The 23,285-nt window shown below is 34.8% G+C and overlaps 2 protein-coding genes across 2 annotated transcripts; both read left to right on the top strand.

Annotated features, from left to right (window-relative positions):
* The first annotated feature begins 232 nt into the window (after positions 1-232).
* On the top strand, positions 233-10,890 carry LOC130807464 (uncharacterized). Its single transcript, XM_057672673.1, has 12 exons — positions 233-741; positions 1,254-2,518; positions 2,622-2,797; positions 4,171-4,376; positions 5,337-5,405; positions 6,866-6,938; positions 8,043-8,199; positions 8,317-8,608; positions 8,703-8,817; positions 8,957-9,120; positions 9,322-9,396; positions 10,379-10,890. Exons 1-12 carry the CDS (start codon positions 376-378, stop codon positions 10,565-10,567), a joined length of 3,147 nt encoding a protein of 1,048 aa, XP_057528656.1. The 5' UTR covers positions 233-375; the 3' UTR covers positions 10,568-10,890.
* On the top strand, positions 10,722-22,592 carry LOC130807466 (uncharacterized). The gene is made up of 9 exons (XM_057672675.1): positions 10,722-10,804; positions 11,283-11,689; positions 11,798-11,825; positions 14,825-15,033; positions 16,149-16,500; positions 18,108-18,201; positions 19,339-19,376; positions 19,461-19,596; positions 20,791-22,592. Exons 5-9 carry the CDS (start codon positions 16,162-16,164, stop codon positions 21,213-21,215), a joined length of 1,032 nt encoding a protein of 343 aa, XP_057528658.1. The 5' UTR covers positions 10,722-10,804; positions 11,283-11,689; positions 11,798-11,825; positions 14,825-15,033; positions 16,149-16,161; the 3' UTR covers positions 21,216-22,592.
* Positions 22,593-23,285: the final 693 nt, after the last annotated feature.

Below are 23,285 nucleotides of genomic sequence, written 5' to 3'. Positions count from 1 at the left end.
TAATGTAAGTAGACATTATGAATGATGTAAGTAGACATTTAAGATATTAAAAGTATACATTAAGGATATGATAAATAAATTTAAAGATAATATAAATAGACATTAAAAATACGATAAATAGACATTAATTTTTAATGGATTGAACTTAAGAATACTAGCGAAAGAATCAGAGAAATTTGTAATTTGTGATAAATACGGAAAGAATATAAAGAGATCACAATTCCGAACACCCATTTATATCAAACAATCCATAGTCTTAGGCCACGTTTTGCAATCCAACAATTCCTTCCCCGTCTTTCGACTTGCTAAACTTGTTCCAAACCCTAATCCCTATTCCCTACTAATCAAAATCGGAATCTTGAAATTTCTTACGCCATGGCTAGCGATTTTCAAGATTCTCCTCGCAAGCATCACCGCTCCCCTTCAGACGACGATTCACCAGAACATACAAAGCGTCACAAACATCGTCATCACCGTCATCATCGCCGTCATCGCCATTACCATCGCCATAGCAACTCGAAGCATGATGATGTGAAAAAGGATGAAATTGATGCGAAAAATCGAGAGGAAGTAGTTGAAAATACTACCAAGCGTCCTCTTGTTGATTATGATATGGAGGAAGGTGAGATAGTTGAAGATGAAGTTGCAGATGAAATTGCTGAGAAGAAGATCGGTTCGGATGTAGAATCAGGTGAATTTAAAGCCAGTGATCTTCGAAGTGATGTTGATGATTCTAACATGGTGTGTGTTCTGATTTCCCCTTTTCTCTTTTGTTGATTGATTAATTTGTTTAGGTTTTTATGAAGCAAATTAATTGTTAAAGAAGTTGCGTTTCTTTTAAGTTTTGAGTGTTAAGAGACTTGAAATTTGATTTGATTTGAATTGATTTTTTAAGAATTATTGTTGTGAGCTGACTAATTGAGAATTTGTGGTATAGATTTATTTTAATACTTCATTTACATTGGATTTGATAAATGGGGCATCCTAAAGACGACTACGTAAAAGAGAGGGAGAGCTTCTTTTAGGGTGAATCCATGAATCCAGAACAAGACTAGTGTAGACATTCATTCGTCCCGGAAGGCAATGGTTTTCAGTGCCGATTTAAGTTGTAAGACTAAGTTACATGTTTTATTCTTGCATAGTTTTGCCGAGGGTGTCCCTTTTTATCTTACCTTTTTTTAATATTTATTTCATGTTGAGTTTATTTTTTTGAATCTTGTTTGCTTAGCTTTTTTGGGTGCCTTCTGTTGCAGAGTGTTGATGCTGATTTAGAGAACTCTAGAAGCAATAATATTTCGTTGCAAACCGATAATAGTGGAAACCCTATACCGCATTTTAAGTCCTCTGGTAGTGATCAGAGTGATGAGACTAAGGAACATGGGAGACGTTCTCGTCATGTTGAGTTGATTGTGTTGGAGACAGTGAGTAATGGTGATCTTGCTAGGAGGTCTAGGGAGGGAGAATCTATGTCACATACAAGGAACATTTATTTTTCAAAAGATTTTATTAAGGAAAAAAATGGGTACAGGAGTGGAAGCAAAGAACCTGTCTTGGATTTGATGGATATGGATGAAGATGTCCATGGGGGTAGAGAAAATTTATATTCTCATAAAGCAAGGGAGGTGCATCAGGAAGCAATCCACCACTCTCCTTCTGATGCCCATGGAAGGTACCATTTAAAGACTACTAGTAACAAGAGTAGGGCAGGGTCTCTTGATAAGACAAAGGAAAGAGAGCGCTCTCATCGTCATGAAAGGGGTGAAAGTCAGTGTGATAATAGCAAGGTTGGATATGAAGTGGATGAGAAAAGGGACGATATTGGAGGAAGAGACAGGGCTGATGGTGGAGATAAGCCTAAGTATAAAGGAAGAGAGAAAGGGATGGAAGAGAGGATATATCGGGAAAAGAAACGAGGTGACCGAGATTTGAGCAAAGAGAGGAGTTTAAGGGGTCATGATAGGGATTGGGAAAAAGAACGAGATAGGATCCATGACAGGGATCATGAAAGGGAGAAGAATTCTGCTAGGGACAGGGATAGGCATAGGGAGACAAAAAGTCATATAGACCGGGATAGAGATCGTGGGGAGAGCAGGGACAGAGATTTTGAAAGGGAAAGGGAAAGGGAAAGGGAAAGGAGAAGGGAGAGGAGTCGTGGTAGGAGCAAGGAGAAAGACCTTGAAAGGGAAATGAGGAGAGATGATAGCATGTTAGTGGTTAGAGATAAAGAGAGAGAATGGGACAAAGTGAGAGATAGGTCTCGCAAGGTAGAAATGGATCGGGGAAGAGATAGGTATGGTGACAGAGATAGGCATAGAGATACTGTTAGGGATGTTGAGAGGGACAGGAATAAAAGATACCATAAATACAATGATCGTGATGATGAAGATAGTAATCGGGATAGGCATCGTGGTAATGAGGAAGTAGAATATTACAGAGACAGAGAGATGAAACATGATCCGGAGAAGGATAAGGCCTATAAAGTTGATTCTCAAAATGAACATGAAGATGGAGCAAATGGGTAATATCACTCAATCAATATCTTTGTAGTTTCATATTTGAGTCTCCATGTTTTCAGATATGTGTTGCGCCGCAGGCTGATTTATGTTAATTTTTCCTATCAGGGATTTTGATGACCAGAATGATAATCAGGAATCAGTAGAGTTGAAGCGCCCTGGGCAAGAAGAGGATGATATTGATAGAATTAAGGAGGAGAGTAGAAGGAGAAGGGAAGCCATCCTTCAAAAATATAAAGCTCAACAATGTCAGCAGCAACAAGCTGCACGTCAGGTTTTCAGAGGTGTGTCTGCCTTTTCATTTATGTTAATAGATCATATGCAGTTTCAGGCTGTAATTGTGTTTTCAAGTAGTATTACCCCATTCTTGGGATTTATGCTTGTCAATTTAAATTATTCATTTATGTGCTACAATAGTTCTTATTTTACACTTGGCCTGGAATATCTTCTTCAAAGATGGAGTTTCTTGCTACAATAAATTTAAGTTCTGCAGATCAAGTAGGCATTACAACTCAGAAGAGGAATTTCGTGTACCAGCCTACTAGAGACTCAAGTACACTTGGGAGTTGGGACTTTTAGAAGGGATAAAACCTCACAGGCCTGTGTCTTTGTTGTACTTAACATTATTATCTCTATGTTGTGGGTTGGGGCAGTCAAGTTATACAAACAAGTCAATTAGCTGCTCACCTTGTATTCTTGATGTGGCGATTATGGCACAAAATAGGCTTGTTTGTCAAGCGAGCATTATTTGGGCTGGGCTATAAACATGCTCTTCATCTTTATATAGATGGGATGGCGGCCAATCCATTTTGTCATTCTAAACAGGCTATTTATATGGTTTCTCCTTCCTCCATAATATTCTGCTTCATTATCTGGCTCAAATTGAAGCATAATAGGGCGACATACATGAGGCCACAGGTTCCGTATTAGAACATTTACTTTCATAATTGTGCTCAGGATTGACACATGTTCTCAGGTCCATATGTTATCTTTTTGCAGCTAACAGTGCCCAAAGCAAAGGGAAAATACTGCAAATCCGGAAAATCACATGATCATGACTTCTAAATTCTTATATAAGCTTCTTTAAAACACTAAACAAAAAAAGTCTTGTTTGAGAGACAAAGATCAGCCTCAGGAGTGTAATTTCTTCTGCATATGTTGCTGTTATTTGCTTGCTTGATCAATGTGGTAGTAGCAGAAAATCCGAAAAATAGCTTTGTGACTTCGACAGCATTGTTCAGTGATCAAACCTGTTTACTTCATTCAATATCTCTTGTCAGGCTGTCACTAATCACGCTGCGGTTGTCATTCAAACACTTTGTAAAACAAACCGGGTCAGGCGGAATAGACCCGGCCTGTTTGAACGCACATTCCATTTTATCAATGCGTTACATGGCCCAGCCTGTTTTGTTTGGGTCTAGCCCGGTCCATTTTTGTTTGGTTCAGTCCTGGCCTGTATTGAACCCATTGCACAGGCATAACTGGAAACCAGTATATTGTCAGATCTTCTTGTTTTCTATTCTGTTTGCAGCCGTGGATTAATTTGTCATTTCAAGTTCTTGTATTATGATGCTTTTGTTTCAATTTTCTGCTAGTATTCTTCTGTTGTTGTTATAGTGCCTGAGGAGGCCTTATATTTGTGTTACATATTGTGCAGTATCAGAAGAGTTGACAGAGCAGCCTTCTCAAAAGTTGGCATCTGTAAATGCTGTATTAGAAGAAGTCAAGGATGTGAAGGGTAAGGGTAATGATCAAGATGCTTCTGTGGTTGAGATTTCATCTGACATAGGGAAATCTTTGTTGGAAAATGGTGCAACTGTTGTTGATAGGAGCACAATTGAATTGGGGGATGGTTCTCCTAAGGTATGTATATTCCTTTGCAAATATAATCACTGTATTGAGCGGTCTTTAATTTGAATATGTTACTTCTTTTATTATGCCTATGTGGCTATGCATGTATGATCTGTTGTATTTTCGCATCTCATGCGTTGTCAAATGCTCTTTTTCCATCGATATCTAGCTGTCTAGAGTTGTGTTCTAGGCTTCTTTATGTGTACAATTAGCTTTGATTAGAGTATTATTAATTCAATAAATGCCAGCAGATTTGTCGCGGGGCATTCTGTCATTCAAAAATTTTGTATCATCTGATCTGATTTATATCTGTCATTTTGTTGGTCACAATAGTATTTATATCTATGTGTTTTACCTTGAACATTTGATTCATATCCGGAACATTTCTATAGTGGTATGATATTTGACACTTTATATATAGCCAAAATAATAGAAAGTTTCTACATAATGGCCAAGTCAAACACTTAAACATGCTCCTAAATTTCTCAATCTAATAACAATACAATACTTGAATTTAAGTTAATTATTAACATTATTTTGCTGGACTTTCCTTTTAGAAATAAGTTTTTTCTTTTGGGGATGAACATGATAAAATTATTTCAGCATATCAAAAGTTAAATGTGTAGCTGTATTGGTGATGTACACAATACCCCGATATTTTGAATGTCAATGAGATACAAATCACTTCACGTATGCAAAGGCTATATGCTACTAGATTTACAATCTATTTGGTAGCCCTGGATGCTACTAGCAATTTTTTATTCCGTTTTAAGTTGGTCTGTTGAATGGTTTTTATATTATAAAAAATTGATTGTTCAAAACTAGCAAGGTTTGCATTAGCTTTGCATTAAATAAAGATCAAGAAAAGATTGATGATTTCTGCTCTCGTTCTAATGAATTACTTTGCCATCCCATCATATTTGTTAGCTTATATGGATATCTGTCATTACTGATAGATGGAATCTTTTGCAGAGTGAGCGCTCTAATGACATGTTCACTGATGATATATTTGGAGATTCTCCTGCCGGAGGTCATAAGATGGTATGTGTGTTGATTCAAATTTTTTTTCACCCTAAGAAATTATGGAAGTAGTAGTTGCTGAGGTTTTGTAAAGTTTTTCTTGCAGACCATTTTTATTGTTTATGATTGCTGGTGACTCCATATTTTCATGCTACCGTCCATAAAGGTGGTATCGTGGGATTTAAAAATCAATGAAAAAAAAACTTCCAGATATTTTTTATGTCAATTTTTTCTGACAAAATTCATTGAATTGATTATTTTCAAGATCAACTCCTTACGTCAATAATTTTGTAAGAAACTACATATTCAAATTCTTTTGTTACAGACTACATTTTAAGAGTTTTTTGTGAGCATGTTGCTTTATTTTATTTTTGTATTTTGTTTGGAAACTATGTTTCATGCTGGAAGTTGAGTTTAAGGTTTGGCTTTGTTGATCACAATTGAGAGTGGAAGGTTGTACTAATGTTTTTTTAAGCTCGTTAATGTAATATTATGCTTTTTGCCCTGTTTTTTTAAAATTCATTTGCTGCACCCTTTGTCCTTGTTAACTGTACTTATTCTTGTTGGTGTGAGATGAATGCTTTTTTTCTTTCATTTTGTTTTTGGAATGGAGTCGGTGTGGGTTTCTTATCACATATTAAGTTGCTTCTCATAAGCAAGAGATCTCAGGCAGACTGACCTTTGGATTTTTTGAACTGTACACATGTTAGAACACATGTGTGATGTGGTAATATTTGTGGGGAGGGTTATGAAGGGAGAGCGGGGAATGGAAATCATTGTTTCTATATATATAACAGGACAAGGGTCGACTGGCGTTTCGTGAAGATTGATAGTTTGGGGATACATGAGTGAGAAGACTCCTTAATTGCTTTTGACTTATTTGGGGCTGTGTATCTCGCACTCCTCAGGGGTAGCTGGATACGTTAACTCATTCTTACTTGGTGACACACTGTTTTATTGGAGCGTAAAAAATTTCTAAAGAAGATATTGAGTTGTTTAAAGAATATTGGTTGATGTTTTTCTGGTTCTTTTTGGAGCTTTTCACCCTTTATGATGCATGTCAAAAGTTGCCACCACTTTGTGAAAGCTTAGAATATAGTGCATATTAGTTTTTAAATGGGGGTACAGTTGCTGGTCGAGTCTTTTATCTGCAACATAAAGCTTATTGAAAGACTCATAAAGCTACTCTGAAGTCGATTGTATCTTCGCTTGTAGCCTAGGTCTTAATTTGTTTTGATTAATTTTTTTTTGGTATTATGCACCATTTAATTTTTTTTTTATAAGTGCATGAACCATAAATGGCGTTCTTACTTTTGTTGGCTTTTGACAAGATGTCTACTAGTGACTTTGTCTTGGTTTGGAGTTGGGATTTTGGACATTATTTTCTCTTTTCAACTTTTGACATTGCAGCTATTGTGGAAATTCTGTAGTATGTTTTTACTCTTCAATTAACTTTTGTGTGTGTTCCAATGGTCTAACAGGTCAAAGGAGATGGTATGCCTGTTGAAAGGAGTGGTCTTCATGATAATTGGGATGATCCAGAGGGATATTACAGTAAGATTCTTTTCTCGAGTATCATTTTGGTTCTTTTTTCATGTGTTGGTTTGTTTGTATGATTTTCCTTTGGAAACTTTTTTTTGCCGCTGAAGGGCATTTCACTGAAATTTTCTTTTTGTCCTTTTCATATACTTGCACTTTTCATTTTAATTTATGCGACTCATTTCTACTTGATTAACATTTATTGTGCTCTTCTTTTTACACTGCATTTGGTTTAGGGGGATTCAAGAAAGAGATAAGAAATAATAGAGTAATGTTTTTTGGTAATTATTTGGTTAACCCTTTGATTGTCTTTCCTCATTTTCGGAGAACTTTTGGTTAACCCACCAGGTCAATAATCTACTACTACTCTTGAAGAGAAATAATAAGTACCTCAGCTGTACAACTGAACTTTTACTTGTCTATTAGTCGTGGGTTAGTGACCAGTGGGTCTCTGTAGCCTTGCCCTCAATTTTCTGTTATCGAGTTTCCCATTGACCTCTGCCTCTAGTCTCTAGAGGGAGACTTGGGAACCCCCCCTGGGACCTGAGCATTCCTTCAAATTCATTTACACAATGACCATACATTGACCATGCTTGACTACCGTTGACCCATCCCTTGCTGCCAGTGTCACCCACCAGAACCACTGAAGGGGAGGAAGAATTTTACAGCACACTTTGCGGAAGACTTGTACTTGGCACTTTATCTATTTTGATTGTGAGAGTGATATCCAGAAATATTCATCTTTTAGAATTAGTATCCTATTGTGTAAAAAGCATTTGTTCTACCTTACTTGAATAGTTGAATATTTATTCGGTGTATGGTCTTAAAAATAATTTTTGCTGAGATTCGGAAAATCGTGATGAGAAGTTTCTGCTTTGCTGGGATATATGAAGGAAAATTGTATGTTTTCGATTCCTGTTACATGTGACTTTTAAATTACTGCCGTCTTTGGCGGAGATGCAGGCTACCAGTTCCTTCTCTATGATCAAGAATCTTGTGTCTTTCATTAGTTTCTTTTTTGTGCCTTTATTCTGACTAGGGAATGACATACAATACTGCACATTTTTGTCCTTGTTAGTTGTCATTAATTATTGATTATCTTTTTCCCTTTCTTGTAAGGCTTTCGTTTTGGGGAAATACTTGATGGCCGTTACGAAATTACAGCAGCACATGGTAAAGGTGTATTTTCAACTGTTGTTCGTGCAAAGGATCTTAAAGCTGGATCTGGCGATCCAGAGGAAGTGGCTATCAAAATTATACGTAATAATGAAACAATGTTAGTAACAGTTTTCGTCATCAATTGTTAATCCGTTATCATTTTAGTTGTTTCTTGAAGGTTATTGTATTATTTTGATTGTTTCTAAGTTGAATGTTACTGTTGTTTTTTCTGAAGGCTAAAAGCAGGGACAGAAGAGCTGGTGATATTAAAGAAGTTAGTTGGTGCAGATCCAGATGACCGGCGGCACTGTGTTCGTTATCTTTCACATTTCAAGTACCGTAATCATCTTTGTATAGTTTTTGAATCTCTTCATATGAATCTGCGTGAGGTTCTAAAGAAGTTTGGTCGTAATATTGGCCTAAAGCTTACTGCTGTGAGAACCTATGCAAAGCAATTATTTGTTGCGTTGAAGCATCTTAGAAATTGTGGAGTTCTTCATTGTGATATAAAGCCCGACAATATGCTGGTAATTTTAAATTGTTGATCAACTTTCACTATTGCTGAACAAAAATCACTTTTATTTAACTCCCACTAATTCGTCTGTATTTTTTGTCGCATAGGTAAACGATTCTAAAAATGTGCTGAAGCTTTGTGATTTTGGAAATGCAATGTTTTCTGGTAAAAATGAGATTACACCTTACCTTGTTAGCCGTTTTTATCGTGCTCCTGAGATTAGTAAGTCTCGTATTTCCTTTTCATTTTTGAAGTCATCGTGGTAGACTGAAATTTATTTGCGAAGCTTGTTTATATTTCATTGTTGTTCATTTTAATGTTGTTGGCTTATTGTCTAGTTCTGACATTTCTAATGATGCAGTTCTTGGCTTGCCCTATGATCACCCCATGGACATCTGGTCAGTTGGTTGTTGTCTGTATGAGCTGTACACTGGAAAAGTTCTTTTTCCTGGTCCTTCAAACAATGATATGCTTCGTCTTCACATGGAATTGAAGGGTTCCTTCCCAAAGAAGATGCTTCGTAAGGTACATATTACATGTTTTACTGAGAACAAGTACTAATTTAGTAATTTTTATCAAACAGAAAATAATTATATCGACATACGTTATTTTCTCTGGGGTTGCACTTTAATAATGTTGCTGTTTTTTTAAGATATAGTAGTTGTCAGTACGATACTCTCATCTCTATTAATGTGTTGGTTTTTTTAAAATTCTCTTTTTTTATAGGGAGCCTTCATTGAACGGCATTTTGATCAGGATCTAAATTTTCTCGCCACTGAAGAAGATCCTGTCACAAAGAAGGTAAATTTATTGATCATAAATAGATTTATAAAAAATTTTGTATCTTGCTCCTTTTTTGTATGAGACGGAAGACAATGTAATAATTTTATAATTTTTTTGCTTTTTTTAAATTATGAAGAAGGACAAGAACAAGAGAATATTTTTAGGGAAAAAGTGACAAGAATAATCGAACTAAGATCCGTCTTTCCATTATAATTGAATCTATTGATTATTCTAGACTAGAACCTAAGTTTCGAGAGTACAATAGTCTTATAGTATGGTTTCGGTCGCAAACGGGTGGTAAGGGTCGCAAAACGTGTTTCGTGGTCAATGTAGACGGTTTCATGGTCAATTTGGCATATATTTCGGCCGTTGTAAGCTTAAAACATTTACAAAGTTTCAATATGATGGTATGTGCGATATTTAGCCATTGTTAAGTCAATAATTGAGAATTAAGCTTTATCTAGAAAGTATTAGTGAAGGAAGAAAATGGTTAAAAAAATACTTATTTAAAATACACTACGAAAATCAATGATCTATACAATTTTTTTGGTCATTTGGTATCATTTCAGAAGTCACTTTGTGAAGTTAGGATTTTTATTGAATATTGAATAATCAATAGTTGGGATTACTATGGGAACATAGCGTAAAAATAAGGCGGCATTACATAGCATTGACCACCTATAAAAGAGAATCGATATTACCCGCGTTGTAAATGTGTAAAAAAACCTCTTTTTGACTTTTGGGTTGTATCATGGGATATCTTATGGTCTCGACCGATATTTAGGTGTTATGATTTCCACATCACTCCATTTACCGCATCACCGTTATGTTATCGCAATCGCGACATCTCAAAGTTTGTTCATTGAATATTTAATGGATTTAATTTTTATTCTGTAAGCATGAACTTTTCAGCATGCATGATTTATTTTTTTTGTTTTAATTTAACATGTCACTTTCCTCTTTTTGCTTATATGCTTGCCTTTACTGTTCTGTTTTCCAGACTCTTAGAAGGCTGCTTGTCAATATCAAGCCAAAAGATATCGGTAACATCATTAAAGGTTCCGCAGGAGAAGATCCAAAAATGCTGGCTAACTTCAAGGATCTTCTGGAAAAAGTTTTTGTATTAGATCCAGATAAAAGGCTAACTGTTTCACAAGCTTTGAATCACCCATTTATAACGGGCAAGTGAAATCAGATGCTGATTTTCTGACTCCAGAAATTGCTGTTGCACTAGATTTTTGTACATTTCACTCTTAATTTATACCAGTCTCTAATTAATGGGAATTTGCCTGTCTATCTTTTCGGCACATCCATGGCCGGTTTTGATGGAGATGGCTACTGGCATAATTGAAGTTGGGACTCAGAGGCTGGTGTCTATTGGGAGGTCGTATTGGCAGTTCTCAATGGAATATGTTCTATTTCTATTGTAAGACAACTCGCCAAAGGCGTATTTCTTTCATTGTAATCATTCTTGATGTTTTATTATACAAAAGTACACCATTTCACCCTTGACATATGCCTTGTGAGTTGAGAAAATCTTCTTGCACTTGAACATGGTCTGTTTATATTCACCACTGGTTAAAGTTTCAAAAGAAGCGTTTAGTTGCCTAGGATAGTTGTTTTTCTGAAGTTGATGTACTCATCATTTTACTCAATATTCTTGAATGAAACACTTCCATAAGTGTGGCTCATTTTACACTCTTTTAACTTTTGAATTGTCTGTCATTATTTTGATTACATCCATGTTCTTTTTGAGATTAAGGGTTTAACATTATTGTTGACATGTCCTTTTTGTGATTAAGGTTTTGGCATTGTTGTTGACATGTCCTTTTTGGGTATTGTTTTTTGTTCAAGTTAATCTAATTTTATTTTTGCTTGGAACTTTAATCTTTCTTTTCATTCAGGAAAATTTCCAGTCCTTTGGGGGCAACCCTTCAATCTTTATATGCTTGGAAGCCAACCTGGAGAAGGTATCGTTGTTTAATGGGACATTATTTTAATGCCCCTGCTACTTTGACACATGAGCAACTTGAACAAATTGCATTTTTGGATTAGACTGTAGTGTTTATCGTAACTTGTAAATACCTGTGATCTATAACTGCACCTAGTTTAAAATAGCAAAGTTGCCAACTTAACTCATTTTTTCCGTGTCTGTTACCCTTTACTATATCTTGTTTTCTAATTTTCTTGTTCTTTCTACCCCATCTCTGGTTTTGTTCTAATGAATGTGTTACATCTGCTCCATGGTCAATATTTTTGGAGGGCTTGTTTCTGGAGATGTTTGGTGCTTCATGACGGGAGAGTTCTTACAGTGAGTTGGTCTTTTTGGAACTTTTATGCTAATTGTTTTGATGTATCATACTAATTTCTAGTTCAAGGTTTAATGTATTGAATTCACTATCTCTTTTTGCTTTCGTAGGAAACTGTATTCCTTCGCTTGCTTCGCTGTAAGTATCCTCCCTATTTATGTTACCTTGTGTATGTTTTTGATGAGTTTTTATTAGCTTGTATGCTGTTAGTCTATTGGTATTTGCTAAATGTGCCTTGCTTTGCTGACTGGAGCCAGGGTGCCAAAACTTATACCCCACCTATTAACTGGTATAAATTGCAAGTGAGCTTAATCGTAGTTCATTTCCATACCGTATGGTAAATATGTCAAACTTCATATTGGAACTCTAAATCCATCTATGAAGGAAAATGTGTATCGTATCTACAAGAAATGTTGAGGCTTTCAATCATATCTAATGTGAAATGCCAAGGTTAGTGCTTCAGTTTGTGATCATCTCTGGCAACTGGCGGTTGGATTTTCTTTTTCTTGCTTGTTCTCCCTCCTATCATACATCATCTTTTCTGCCATGTAGAAAAAGTTGATGATTGATGACAGGCAACATCTCTTTCTTTTAAAATATCTTCGCTCACATGCACTTTCTCTGGGGGCATCCATTTCTTTTCTTTCATTTCCTATGTCAAACTGATAGTTTTTCTTCATTGACATTTGGCTTTAGACCTACTGTTGTATTTTATTGTATCGAGATGAAATTCTAAACTTCATATTAAAACATTAGGGGGGAAATTTACTAGCTTATAAGAAATTTAGACTAATCACTCCTGAATATAATGAACTCATTATCCTATGGTGTAAATTTCAAACGCACACCAATCTTGGTAACACGGATTGGAGTACCTGTTATAATTAGAGATACAATAGTCTGATGAGGTCACATTTGTTATTTTGAACGAAAGATGATTTAATATACTTTACAGGCAGGCTATCGAATTTATTGTTATTTATGATAGAAAAAGACTTGGAGATATTAGTACTTGTTGCTGAGACTATGAAGTATGTGGCCAATCAGTCTATTACTCTCGAGCTGTGGTCAAATTTTTTTTGTAGAAGGTAAACATAATTCTTCCAAGACTGGTCAAGACAAATATGAATATCAGCTGTGTTTGTTTCTTTGCTGAAGGTTATGCCAAGTACATTTAGGGCATGCTTGGATTTAAGGTAAAAATTTAAGGGGGAATTAAAGTCAAACTAATGAAATGAAAGCAAATAGAGATGCATTTGAAGTAGTTGAGATAGTTATTTTGTAGACAATCGTGCCTAGATCTTTGTAGAAAGAGAAGTTGGTGAGGATTTACTAAGAATAGACCTGTAGACACATTTTCTTTTATTTTCGCATGTTGAGTATGTGCAAAAGGTTTATGCTTGCATTTTCTCAAAAAAATAGGTGTAGCTCATGGCTTTTTGCTTCAACGAGAAGCCTCTTAGTTCTCAGAAGGGTCTAGTGCTTTTGTAAAGTTAGGTTGTTGACTTGTGGTTACTCTCCACTATTTTTGAAGTGATTCGTGTTTGGACATCTGATCCTTTGACATGTCTTTGATACATTTCTTGGGACTAAATAGACAAGGAAGAGTTTCAGATTTCTTTTATGGAGTTATCCAAGCTGTTTGCTTAGTAAGCTAAATGTTACCAAATTGTGCAGATTATTGTCAGTTTTTCGTAGGAGAGGAACACCAGGTAATGCTACTTGTAACGTAACATTAGCTTGGCCTTTCTCAAGTTGGCTTAGAGTACAGTCTGTTGGCTATTAGTAAGGTATGAGTGAGGTGAGCATTTGTATTTTCAGATAGATTCAGTAGCTTTCACACGATTTTGTGTATGGTTGCTATTGTCCTATATCCTCCCAACGTGAATTGGATCAGCTTTTGAAGAAGACTTGCAACTTTCCTTGTTTTTACTTCTGGACCTGTTCTCTCAGGTTTTGGAAATCATGTTTGAGATTTGTTTTAGATTCCTTATTTTTATGTGAAAATGTGTTCAGCTTGTATCTGATTAAAATTTTTTATCTTCAATGTGTATTGGCTTGATCCCAAACCCTACTTAGCGGGAGTTACATAGCATTGGGTTGATGTCATGATGTTGTACTGTCTTAAATGTATTTGTAATTTGCATCTTTAGATGCTGACTTATTCTTTCGTATTTATTTTAAAAAATAATGAGCTACGACTTTGTTGCGCCGAAGAAGTACAAGATGGGAAGCAAACACATGTTACATTCCAAACATGAACAATCTGTTTGGTTTTGGTAATGGAATGTTTAATTTTAGAGAAAATCTCTTGGACAAGTTTGATGGTCATATTTTGGAGCTTTTGATATTTTCTAGTTTTTTTTTTTCGAAGCATTATTCCATGGGAAAATTTGTGTCTCTTCTGAAAGAGTTTTATTGAAAATATGAGATCAGCTAGAATGGTGCATATTAATAGGGAAAAACCTCAGTAGACATCTTTGAACTCATCCGAACAAATCGAGGAACAGAAAGGGGGGATATGAGGTGTGTAGAAGCCGGTTGTCGCACTGCTGCAAGACAGAATCATCTTGTTCTTTGGAGAGATTTTATGCAATCCACGCAAAATACCTTAGTCTGAACATAATTTACTCAGATATGTAGCCTTGGTGGATCACGTCTTGACAATTTGCATCTTACCTTAGTTGTGTAAGTATCTTGTGTGCCTTAGTTTCTCCCTTTAACTTCAGACCAAATATGCCAGCCACGAACCTCGACTAAATGCAGCGCAAATAACTAATTCTGCAAGTGCAAAGATCATGTCATGTGCTGCTACAATATGAAAGGTGTAATGTAATAAAACTGCTATGGTTTACAAGGAATTTTAACTGTGTTGCATCATTTTAAAAAAGGATGTGGCTAAGATGATATCCACTTTTGTGGGTTTGGTTGGTTTGGATTTTATTAAATGACCATTAAATTAATTTAGTGCTGTATATAAATAATTTTGTTTATATGCTTTTTTTTTTTACCTTTGTACAAATCACTACTTGGAGTAGGAGCTGTCTGTTAAAGAATACCCACTACTTGAAGTAGTTGTTTTGCAATGGGAAAAAATGTAAAAATTAATCTGCGATTTTCTTTATATGTGATGGTAGTTGGTAACAAGGGAGTTGAAACTTTCTTTGACGTATGGTGCGAATTATTTCGTGGGCTAGACTTATTTAACAACATACTCGTACTTCATTCGTTGTGAAGTGTCCCATCTGGTTTTGGCAAGCAAACCAAAGAATGATGACATACAAAGGGCAACAGGCATATGATGTTCTTGCACCATTTCTTATTATGGGTTTCTATTGTAAACATGGTAAACTTGTCTTTTATATCAAAATTATGTTCTATAAAGAAACAAAATTTTCAAATAGGAAAACGATTACCAATAGATGAAGTCCAATATATAAAGATTAATTTAAAATTGTAGAAATAAAAATACAATTAGGACAAAGTCATTAAGAGCATCACAATTAACAATTTGTTAAATTAAATTGAGATGGAGTAAATAAGATTAAATCACGGATTTTACTATGTTAATCGAATAATTATGCTTCTATATAAGCTTTGAGATTGAAAATGGATCAATATATAAATCAGTCAAAGTTGCTTAATTTTATGTTAGTTTTTTTAGAACTTTTAATATAGTTAAATGGCCAAATAAGTTCTTATACCACCACCCCTTTTTCTTGAAACTTGATGAGTTGATGAACAAAAAGTAAAAAACATAGATATAGAAACATGTCAAATAGAAAATTAGGCTGATAATCATAAATAGACAATCACATGCTTTTTTCTTGTATGTATGTGGTCTTATCGTCTTAGTATGGTAATATTTATGGTCTCTTAATAGATCATTTGATACAATTATACAAATATTTTAATGTCTCAAATAACACCAACTTTTGCATCAAAGCTTTTTTTTTTATATACATAAAAAATTAATGTGAAATGAATTTTAAGTTCTCAATAAACAATATCATCCAATCATGCAATTTTTATATTATAATGTCTCAATTTTTTATTAGTAACAAATAATTAGAATAATCAATATCAATATCTTCAAATTCATCTCAAGATACCTAATTCAATAAACCTTAATAATATGAAAAAACTGTTTGAATATTTTATTTTTGTCAAAAAATTTTTTTAAAATTTTATTTATTTTTATTCTAGGTTAGAAGATCTTCTTATATTAAATTTTATCAAAATTTATAAATCAGCAATAAAATTAGTGCATTTTGATTTCTTTTAATCATAATTTAAAAGAACAAAAATTTACGACCGTAATTCTTACGAAGCCAAAAACTTAGAGATCATATTTTAGAACATTTTTGTTTCAACAAAAATATTGATTATCAACCCTATATTGTCTCGCTTCCAAACATACACGTAGACTGAAATTCGATTTTGTTTAACAATTTTGTACAGGTTAATTTTGAAGATGTCTACAATGGCGATGGCAGTCACAACTACTCCATTTCGAGGTATTCTCTGCAATCACTCACTACAATTACCTCCTAAACTGTCCTTTTCTTCTCACCCCTTTCCTCTCCTTCATCGTCACCAACCCAAATCCTTTCAATTTTCCCCTAAATTTCCACCCACTCCCATAACTCCATTTTCTGCAACTCGAAGCTCATTGAATAGTTCAAAAAGGAATTCCCATTTAGCTGTTGTTGATGATGAAGATACAACTGAAAGGAAGAAATTAATACAATCAGTGTTGTGGGTTATGGAAGGCGTCTACATTGTCTGGCTCTTTTTGCTTCCGTATGCTCCTGTTAGTATTCTCTCTTTCTCTTCTCTGCCTTCATTTTTTTGATTATATTCAGTTATGGTCAGACGGACTTTACTGTAGTGTTGTTTAACATGCATTATAGCTGTAATTTCATTGATAGTAATCATTTAGCAGTTGTGAATTGTGATTTGCTGTTTTGTATTGTTTATGGGTTGGGTGCCGCAATGTTAGATTGAATACAAACTCGTGGATTTCCTTAACCGAACTGGGGCACATATTATGCATCATCACATATCTAATATATTACTATTACACATATCCGCTGTTAGTATCCATTCACTACTGCATTGCTGATTGCATTTATGAATCAGTCATCAATGCATTGATCTTTTCCACTTATGATATGGAGAATTTGCAGCGACAATATAATGGAGCTTTTGCAAGTAATTTTTTTATGAAATGGGCATCATTTTTTTTGATTAATCAACTTCATAGAAACTTTGAGATTTGATTTTTGAACATGCTGATGCAATATTTCTTGGCCATCTTGGGTGATAATTGATAAACCTCGTGGAAAAATTTCTTTGAAACTGGATTGATATGGTTTCAAGAGGCTAACGGTCACTAGATCTAGTTTTTAGTTGGTAGTCAGTTTTCTGCATGAACTTATCTCTAGTATTTTCATATGTTGTTTAGCTCATAAGTGTTTGTTGGGAGTAAGATTAGTTATATCCATAGCTCTTTAGATCTCCTTACCCTGACTACATTAGGGTTTATATTGTGCAGTTGGTACACAAACTGGACATACTGAAATTGTTCTGAGTAATATGAGTAGAAAAGTAAGCACATGAGGCTTTGCCTGTACATTTTACTTAGCAAAGATACCTTCCCAAATGCTAGTGTTTACATTTCTCAAATGTTCAAATTTCTTTGTAGCTTTCTTGAAGCCTTTTACTGGAAATCTTTTGGTGCTTTACTAAAAAAGTACGTAAGCAAGACCTTTTTACATAGGCAAAAGCAAGGAGTGGAAATGAAGTGTGCTCCAGTTCTGTTTATTTATCAGGTCTTCTTGACTTTATACGCCATGAATTTTCTCCTTGAAAGTGTTGTAGACAAGACTAATTCCATTAAAACTTGAAAAAAGACTTAAAAGAGGGATGGTTTCACCAAACATGTGCAGAACAAACTGAACTCCAATATTGTAATATGTAAGATAGGGAGTACCGTAAGCTTGAGTTGAAAGAGAAGCTTAAATGACACTAGCGGCTGCCGAAAGGATTAGTTTTGAATAAGAAACATTATCTTGAAGCTTCCATTATTCCTCTTCAGCCACTACACCAGTGCACCCACATAATAGCAAAAATACAGCTTACAAGTAAATGGTCAAGCTAGGGGGTATGCCCTACTGTTTGATTTTTCATTACTCCATACCATTGCTCACAAACTCACCCTTGAAGATGACCTATTCTCCCAAGGCAATGGCATATTTATTAACCTCTCTATAAGTGACACTCTTGTAGTCTTATGAATATCTTTTTGTCTTTGCTGATCAACATAGATTTATTAATATGATCAACTTACGATGTTTAGCGTTGTGTGAAAGTTCAACATCTATCTTTAACAATAAGTTTTACTTGTACTTTTGACAGGGTGATCCTGTATGGGCTATTAGTTCTGACACTATCAAGTCTCTTGTGGGCCTTTCTCTGAATTTCTTCTTTATTTTACCAATAGCGAATTATGGTAAGTCTTTCGTTGACGATAATCTTATGTAGTAGTGAGATTGGTGGAAATCATAATAATATTGACATAATCAAAGCCATAAATTGCTTTGCCATATGTTCAGGTCAAATTCAGTGTTCTGAGATTAGTTATTAATTATCGAAGACTGAGTCACTGAATCTTGATTATGTCTAAGTGTCTAACCTTCCTCGCTGATGTATAAAGCTATAAAACCTTAAAAAATAAGTCTGAATTTTTTTCAATTAGAAAAAATGGTTCATGTTCTCATTGATATAAGGAATACTTTTTTTCTAGTATTTGAATCAAGGAAAATAGCTACCTCTAGCCTACTAAGGGATATTTCCTTTGAGATTTATAAAATATAGAATTGGTCCTCTCTCATATACTGGGAAATTCTTTCTCCTTAGACAGTGCATGGATCGGTTCAGTTAATTAATTTGCAGTAGTCTAAAAAACTGAAATATGGTGAAGCTAGGGAATTGTGTCATCCTGATTCCAGTTACTACTAAACCAGAGATTGAAGTGGCTGAAGCATAAGGAATATATGGTTTTAATGGTTTCTTCTGATCTATAAGAAAGTGGCATCTTATCAAAATAGACGTGTTTGTTGCTGTCAAGGAGTTCTTTGATATGGGAAATATGTATAAAGCTATTGATTGTAGCTTAGTTACATTAGTGCTTAAAAATGCGTACTGTGCTTCTAATGTAACTGTGCAAGGCCAATAGCATATTGCTCAATTATGCACAGGATTACTTCTAAAGTGACCATGAAGAGCTTTTAATGATGAAATTGGTGACATCTCTCGTTCATGTGTGTTAAATGTGGATTTGCAAAAGGTCTATGATTCAGTAGACTGCAGTTACTTAGCACCAATGCTAGTAGAACTGCGGTGCTATCTCGATTTGTTCATTGGATAAAGGGGTATGGTTGTCAATGGAGTTCCAATTGAACCATTATTAAGCAAGGAGACCCACTGTCTCCTTACTATCGTCTCCGATAGAAGTCTATGTCTTCATGTATAATTCCTAAATTTTACACTCTTTCTTTATCCTCTGCTTATGCATTTCCAGGTAGCTTTAAGTGTACAGTCGGTCCAGTACTAATCTCTTTCATTTTGTATGTTTCTGACAGAGTAGTTGGTATACATGCTATGGAAGCTCCTGTTCTTCACCCGGTAAGTTTGTGGCTAAAGTTGCTTAAACCAGTGCACTCAATATCTTATTTTTCTACACTGATTGGGAAGTTTGGTTGCAATTAGACGTCAGAAGGACTCTTCAACTTTGTTGTGGGATGGACATTCATGTTTGCTCCTCTGCTATACACTGATTTCAAAAATAACAGATACAAGGGTTCTCTAGATGTATTATGGGGCCTCCAGATGTTCCTGACAAACAGTAAGTTTTCTTTAATGACTTTCTTACCGTGAAACTTCTTTCTAATTTTGCTATAATTATTGGAAACATGACAATGAAGAACTTATTAATCTCCTGAACCTTATGATGCATGTTTGTGTTATCCTGATATTCTGCATTCATTAGATGTAATTAAGGAACCTTAGCTCTGTCATCTTTGCAATCACACATAACAAGGAAGTGAGGAACTCCACAGAAGTTGAACCGAACTCTTTATTTCCTTGCAGTTCGATACTTGGTTACTATAATTCTGCCCAAAAAAAAAAGAAGAGTAGCATAATTAAATTCCGTAAAATTCATTTACCAAAATCTCGATTTTTTACCTACTCTACACAACATTCATGCTCTGAGACTCCATTCAGCTCTCACAAGCATCACATGGATCTTTTAGAAGCTTCATACCATGGAAAAAAATCGCGGTCACAGATGCGTTTGCGGAAACGGTCGCGGCGTTGCGGAAAACGGCTATAACGGGAAAATAACGCGAAACGCGGCCGATGCGGTGTAATTTTTGAAAAAAAAATCACATAGAGTTTTGAACTTATAATTGCATTTTTGTTGTTGAACTACAATTATTATGCAATAATATGCAACTAGCTATTACAATTGCAATATTTGAGATTCTTTTAATGTATAATCAATTAACTTAAAGCTATGAGTAAAATTATTTAATTGATTGTAATAATTAAAGTTAATGGGTATTAATGCAATTTTAACGGGAAACAAATGATGTTGTAACGGTGAAATAACGGGCATTACACGTTACGTAACGGTCAACACGGCGTTTTGACCGTGAAATTTCAAGCACCGTTATATAATGGGATTTAACGGCGCGACAACTTTCAAATAGGTTATATAACGGAGGTTACGTAACGTAACGGGGGAGTTTTTATTCCATGCTTCATACTCCAGCACAGCTTCATATTCTTACATTTTTGCTCAAGCCAAACTTCAACCTAATATTTGCACGCATTTAATTCAAAAATCAATTAAGTCATAATAGAAAGATATTGGGTCAACTTAAGTTATTTAAAGATTCAGTCATCTTGATTCATTGCTTTTAACACCTTATTGTGATATATATTAAAAACAGCATGCTACCGAGTTTTCTGTACAAGAGTTTTTGAGTGAAGCATCTAATCAGAGCTCTATGCCATTAAATTTTCCGATTTGCAGCATTCTTGATACCTTACATGGCAATCAGATTAAACAAAGCTGATGAAAGTACCTCTCCAAAAAAGCCCTCTCAGCTGGGTACTGTGATGATCAAAGGTGCGCCTGTAGTTGGTTTGATTGGTGGTATCGTGTGCGCAATATCACTTCTTTGGTCTCTATATGGAAGACTAGATGGAGATTTTGGAAACGTAACTGACAGGTGGAATTTCTTGTTGGAATACCTGGGATCTGAAAGACTCGCTTATGCGTTTATCTGGGACATTGTTCTTTATATGATTTTCCAGCCTTGGTTAATCGGTGAAAATCTTGCAAACATCGCGGAAAACAAAGTTGAGCTTGTGAAATACATCAGATACATACCGGTTGTTGGCTTGCTTGCTTATCTTCTTTGTCTAAAAAGAGAAGTCTTAGAGCAGCTTGAATGAGTGATTTTGTAAGTATTTTTCATAAATGAGGCTTTAAATACTTTAATTTCCCTTACATATTGTTATAAAATGTGGATTTTTCTCAAGCCGAGGGGATTCTTTGGCCGCACTCTTCTTTATGAATATGAGTTGCTGCCTTCCTTCCCTCTCCAAATCGTGATTATAATTTCCTATGAGCGGGATACATTGGGTATGATGATGACGACATATTGTTATAAAATCTGCAAAAAAGACGGTGGTTGGAGTTTTTGATATAGTTCAAATCTTTTTGGTCATTCCAACTTCTGTTGTTGCTATTGCATCTGATGGCAAATGGAGATTAGTGATCGCAATTCACTACCAAAAACACAGCGAAAATTGATGTAAACGCTTATATGAGTATCAGGACCATGCCAACGGTATATGCATTAATGAGTATGACCGGTGAAAGCTATTTAACGTTATAGAAATAATAGAATCATGTTTTGGAGTAGAAGTGGAAGACGGCCAAAATTTGTGTGATGATCGAAAACCAACAGTTCTGTTTGGTGAGGTCGGATTAGTTGAGTAGTTGATCTACTTGTTATAATTACAATTTGCAATATAGAAGGATTGGTTGATCAAAATGTATGAATTCTCTATTATTATGAACTTTTAGGAACCATCTCAGATCTCACTAGTCACTAGTTCTTGGAGAAAAAGATTAGCAAATACTCACAAATTTAATATGGATCAATTACAAACCATGAATTGCCTTACAACTCATTTTAGAGTTCCAGTAATCGTCTCTTTTGCTTTGTTGTAAACATTTATTAATTGGTTGTTGGTCGTTGGTTGTTGACTGTTGACTGTTGGCTAGTTAAGTTGGCTTGATTGTAGTCACATTGATTTTTTTTAATAGGTATTCATTATCATGAGACTTCTTTGGAACTTTTGGGAAAGTTGAAAGTTCTAAGTCCATCGTTTTTGTCGATTAGGAGAGGATTATGGTCCTTTACTTTGTAAAATGGGTCATCACTGCTTCTACACACTATGGCTGCAACAGCAAACAAAAAGTAACGATTCGTCTTGTATGAGACCGTCACACGGGAAGATGATCTCAAAACAAGAAATGCATAAACTAAAAAGTTTTTATTACTAGACTATTTAACTCAAGTATGAGGCATACTTCCCGATAAAACTGTCGCATACAAGAATTTTTGAAAAAGAGACTAATTTAGGAGATATACCTCTATATTAAATAACTAATTTCTAATTTTGATTTATAGTAGAGCGATTTATAATGAAAGTAATTTATCTTTAGAGATAAACAATTGAGTATTGTAGGGCTAGCAAAAGAGACTTGTACATATTTTTATTGATTTGGAAAAACATGTGACAAGGTACAAAATTATATTGGTGGACAATGACATAGACGGGTATTCCCATAAATACCTTCATATGGTGCAAAAGATGTATCGAGAAGTAAAGATGAATATTAGGATATTTTTTGATCACAAATGACCTTCATCAAGGATCGATCCTAAGCCTTTTTCTTTTTGCAACAATTCAAGATGAGATAACTTGATCCATACAAAGAAACGTGTGTTGGTGCATGTTGTTTGCTGATAACATTATTTTGGTGGATGAGACTAGAGAGGGAGTAAATGCGAAGTTAGAACGATAGAGACAAGAGTTAAAGTTATGAGGTTTTGAATGACGTCGGAGTGTAACTTCAGCACAAGCAAGATAACTAGAGGCACTATAAAGTAAACTAAAAAAATCGCTCTAACTGGATGTTTCATATACTTTGAGTTCATATTTCAGAGTAGTGGGGACAACCAACAAGATAGGACATATAGAATTAAGGGTGGGTGGCATAAATAAAGAGCGATTATTGGAATATTATGTGCTTGATATGTGTCCTTTCAGTTAAAGGACAAGTTTTATCAAACGACCATTACATAAAAAGTATGCTCGGTAATATTTTTTCTTTCCATGCAAGAGTAGAAATATATTTTTTTCCCAACATTATTTTTGGAAAAGGTTTTAAAATCATTACACACCAACTTGATAATATACTTATTCAGAGTCAATAATTAATTATTTATG

This window comes from Amaranthus tricolor, chromosome 3, assembly GCF_026212465.1.
Source record: "Amaranthus tricolor cultivar Red isolate AtriRed21 chromosome 3, ASM2621246v1, whole genome shotgun sequence".
NCBI classification, from domain to species: Eukaryota; Viridiplantae; Streptophyta; class Magnoliopsida; order Caryophyllales; family Amaranthaceae; genus Amaranthus; species Amaranthus tricolor.
The sequence above is the reverse complement of the archived record's forward strand: the minus strand, read 5'-3'. Positions and strand labels throughout refer to the sequence as shown.

What these genes read in the sequence shown, in the direction of transcription:
- LOC130807464 (XM_057672673.1), top strand. Translation starts at nt 376, where the DNA reads ATGGCTAGCGATTTTCAAGATTCTCCTCGCAAGCATCACCGCTCCCCT. An exon ending in CATGAAGATGGAGCAAATGG is followed by an intron (nt 2,519 to 2,621) that starts GTAATATCACTC and finishes TTTTCCTATCAG; the next exon opens with GGATTTTGATGACCAGAATG. An exon ending in TAAAGCCCGACAATATGCTG is followed by an intron (nt 8,609 to 8,702) that starts GTAATTTTAAAT and finishes TTTGTCGCATAG; the next exon opens with GTAAACGATTCTAAAAATGT.
- LOC130807466 (XM_057672675.1), top strand. Translation starts at nt 16,162, where the DNA reads ATGTCTACAATGGCGATGGCAGTCACAACTACTCCATTTCGAGGTATT. An exon ending in TTTTGCTTCCGTATGCTCCT is followed by an intron (nt 16,501 to 18,107) that starts GTTAGTATTCTC and finishes TACTTTTGACAG; the next exon opens with GGTGATCCTGTATGGGCTAT. An exon ending in AAGCTCCTGTTCTTCACCCG is followed by an intron (nt 19,377 to 19,460) that starts GTAAGTTTGTGG and finishes GGTTGCAATTAG; the next exon opens with ACGTCAGAAGGACTCTTCAA.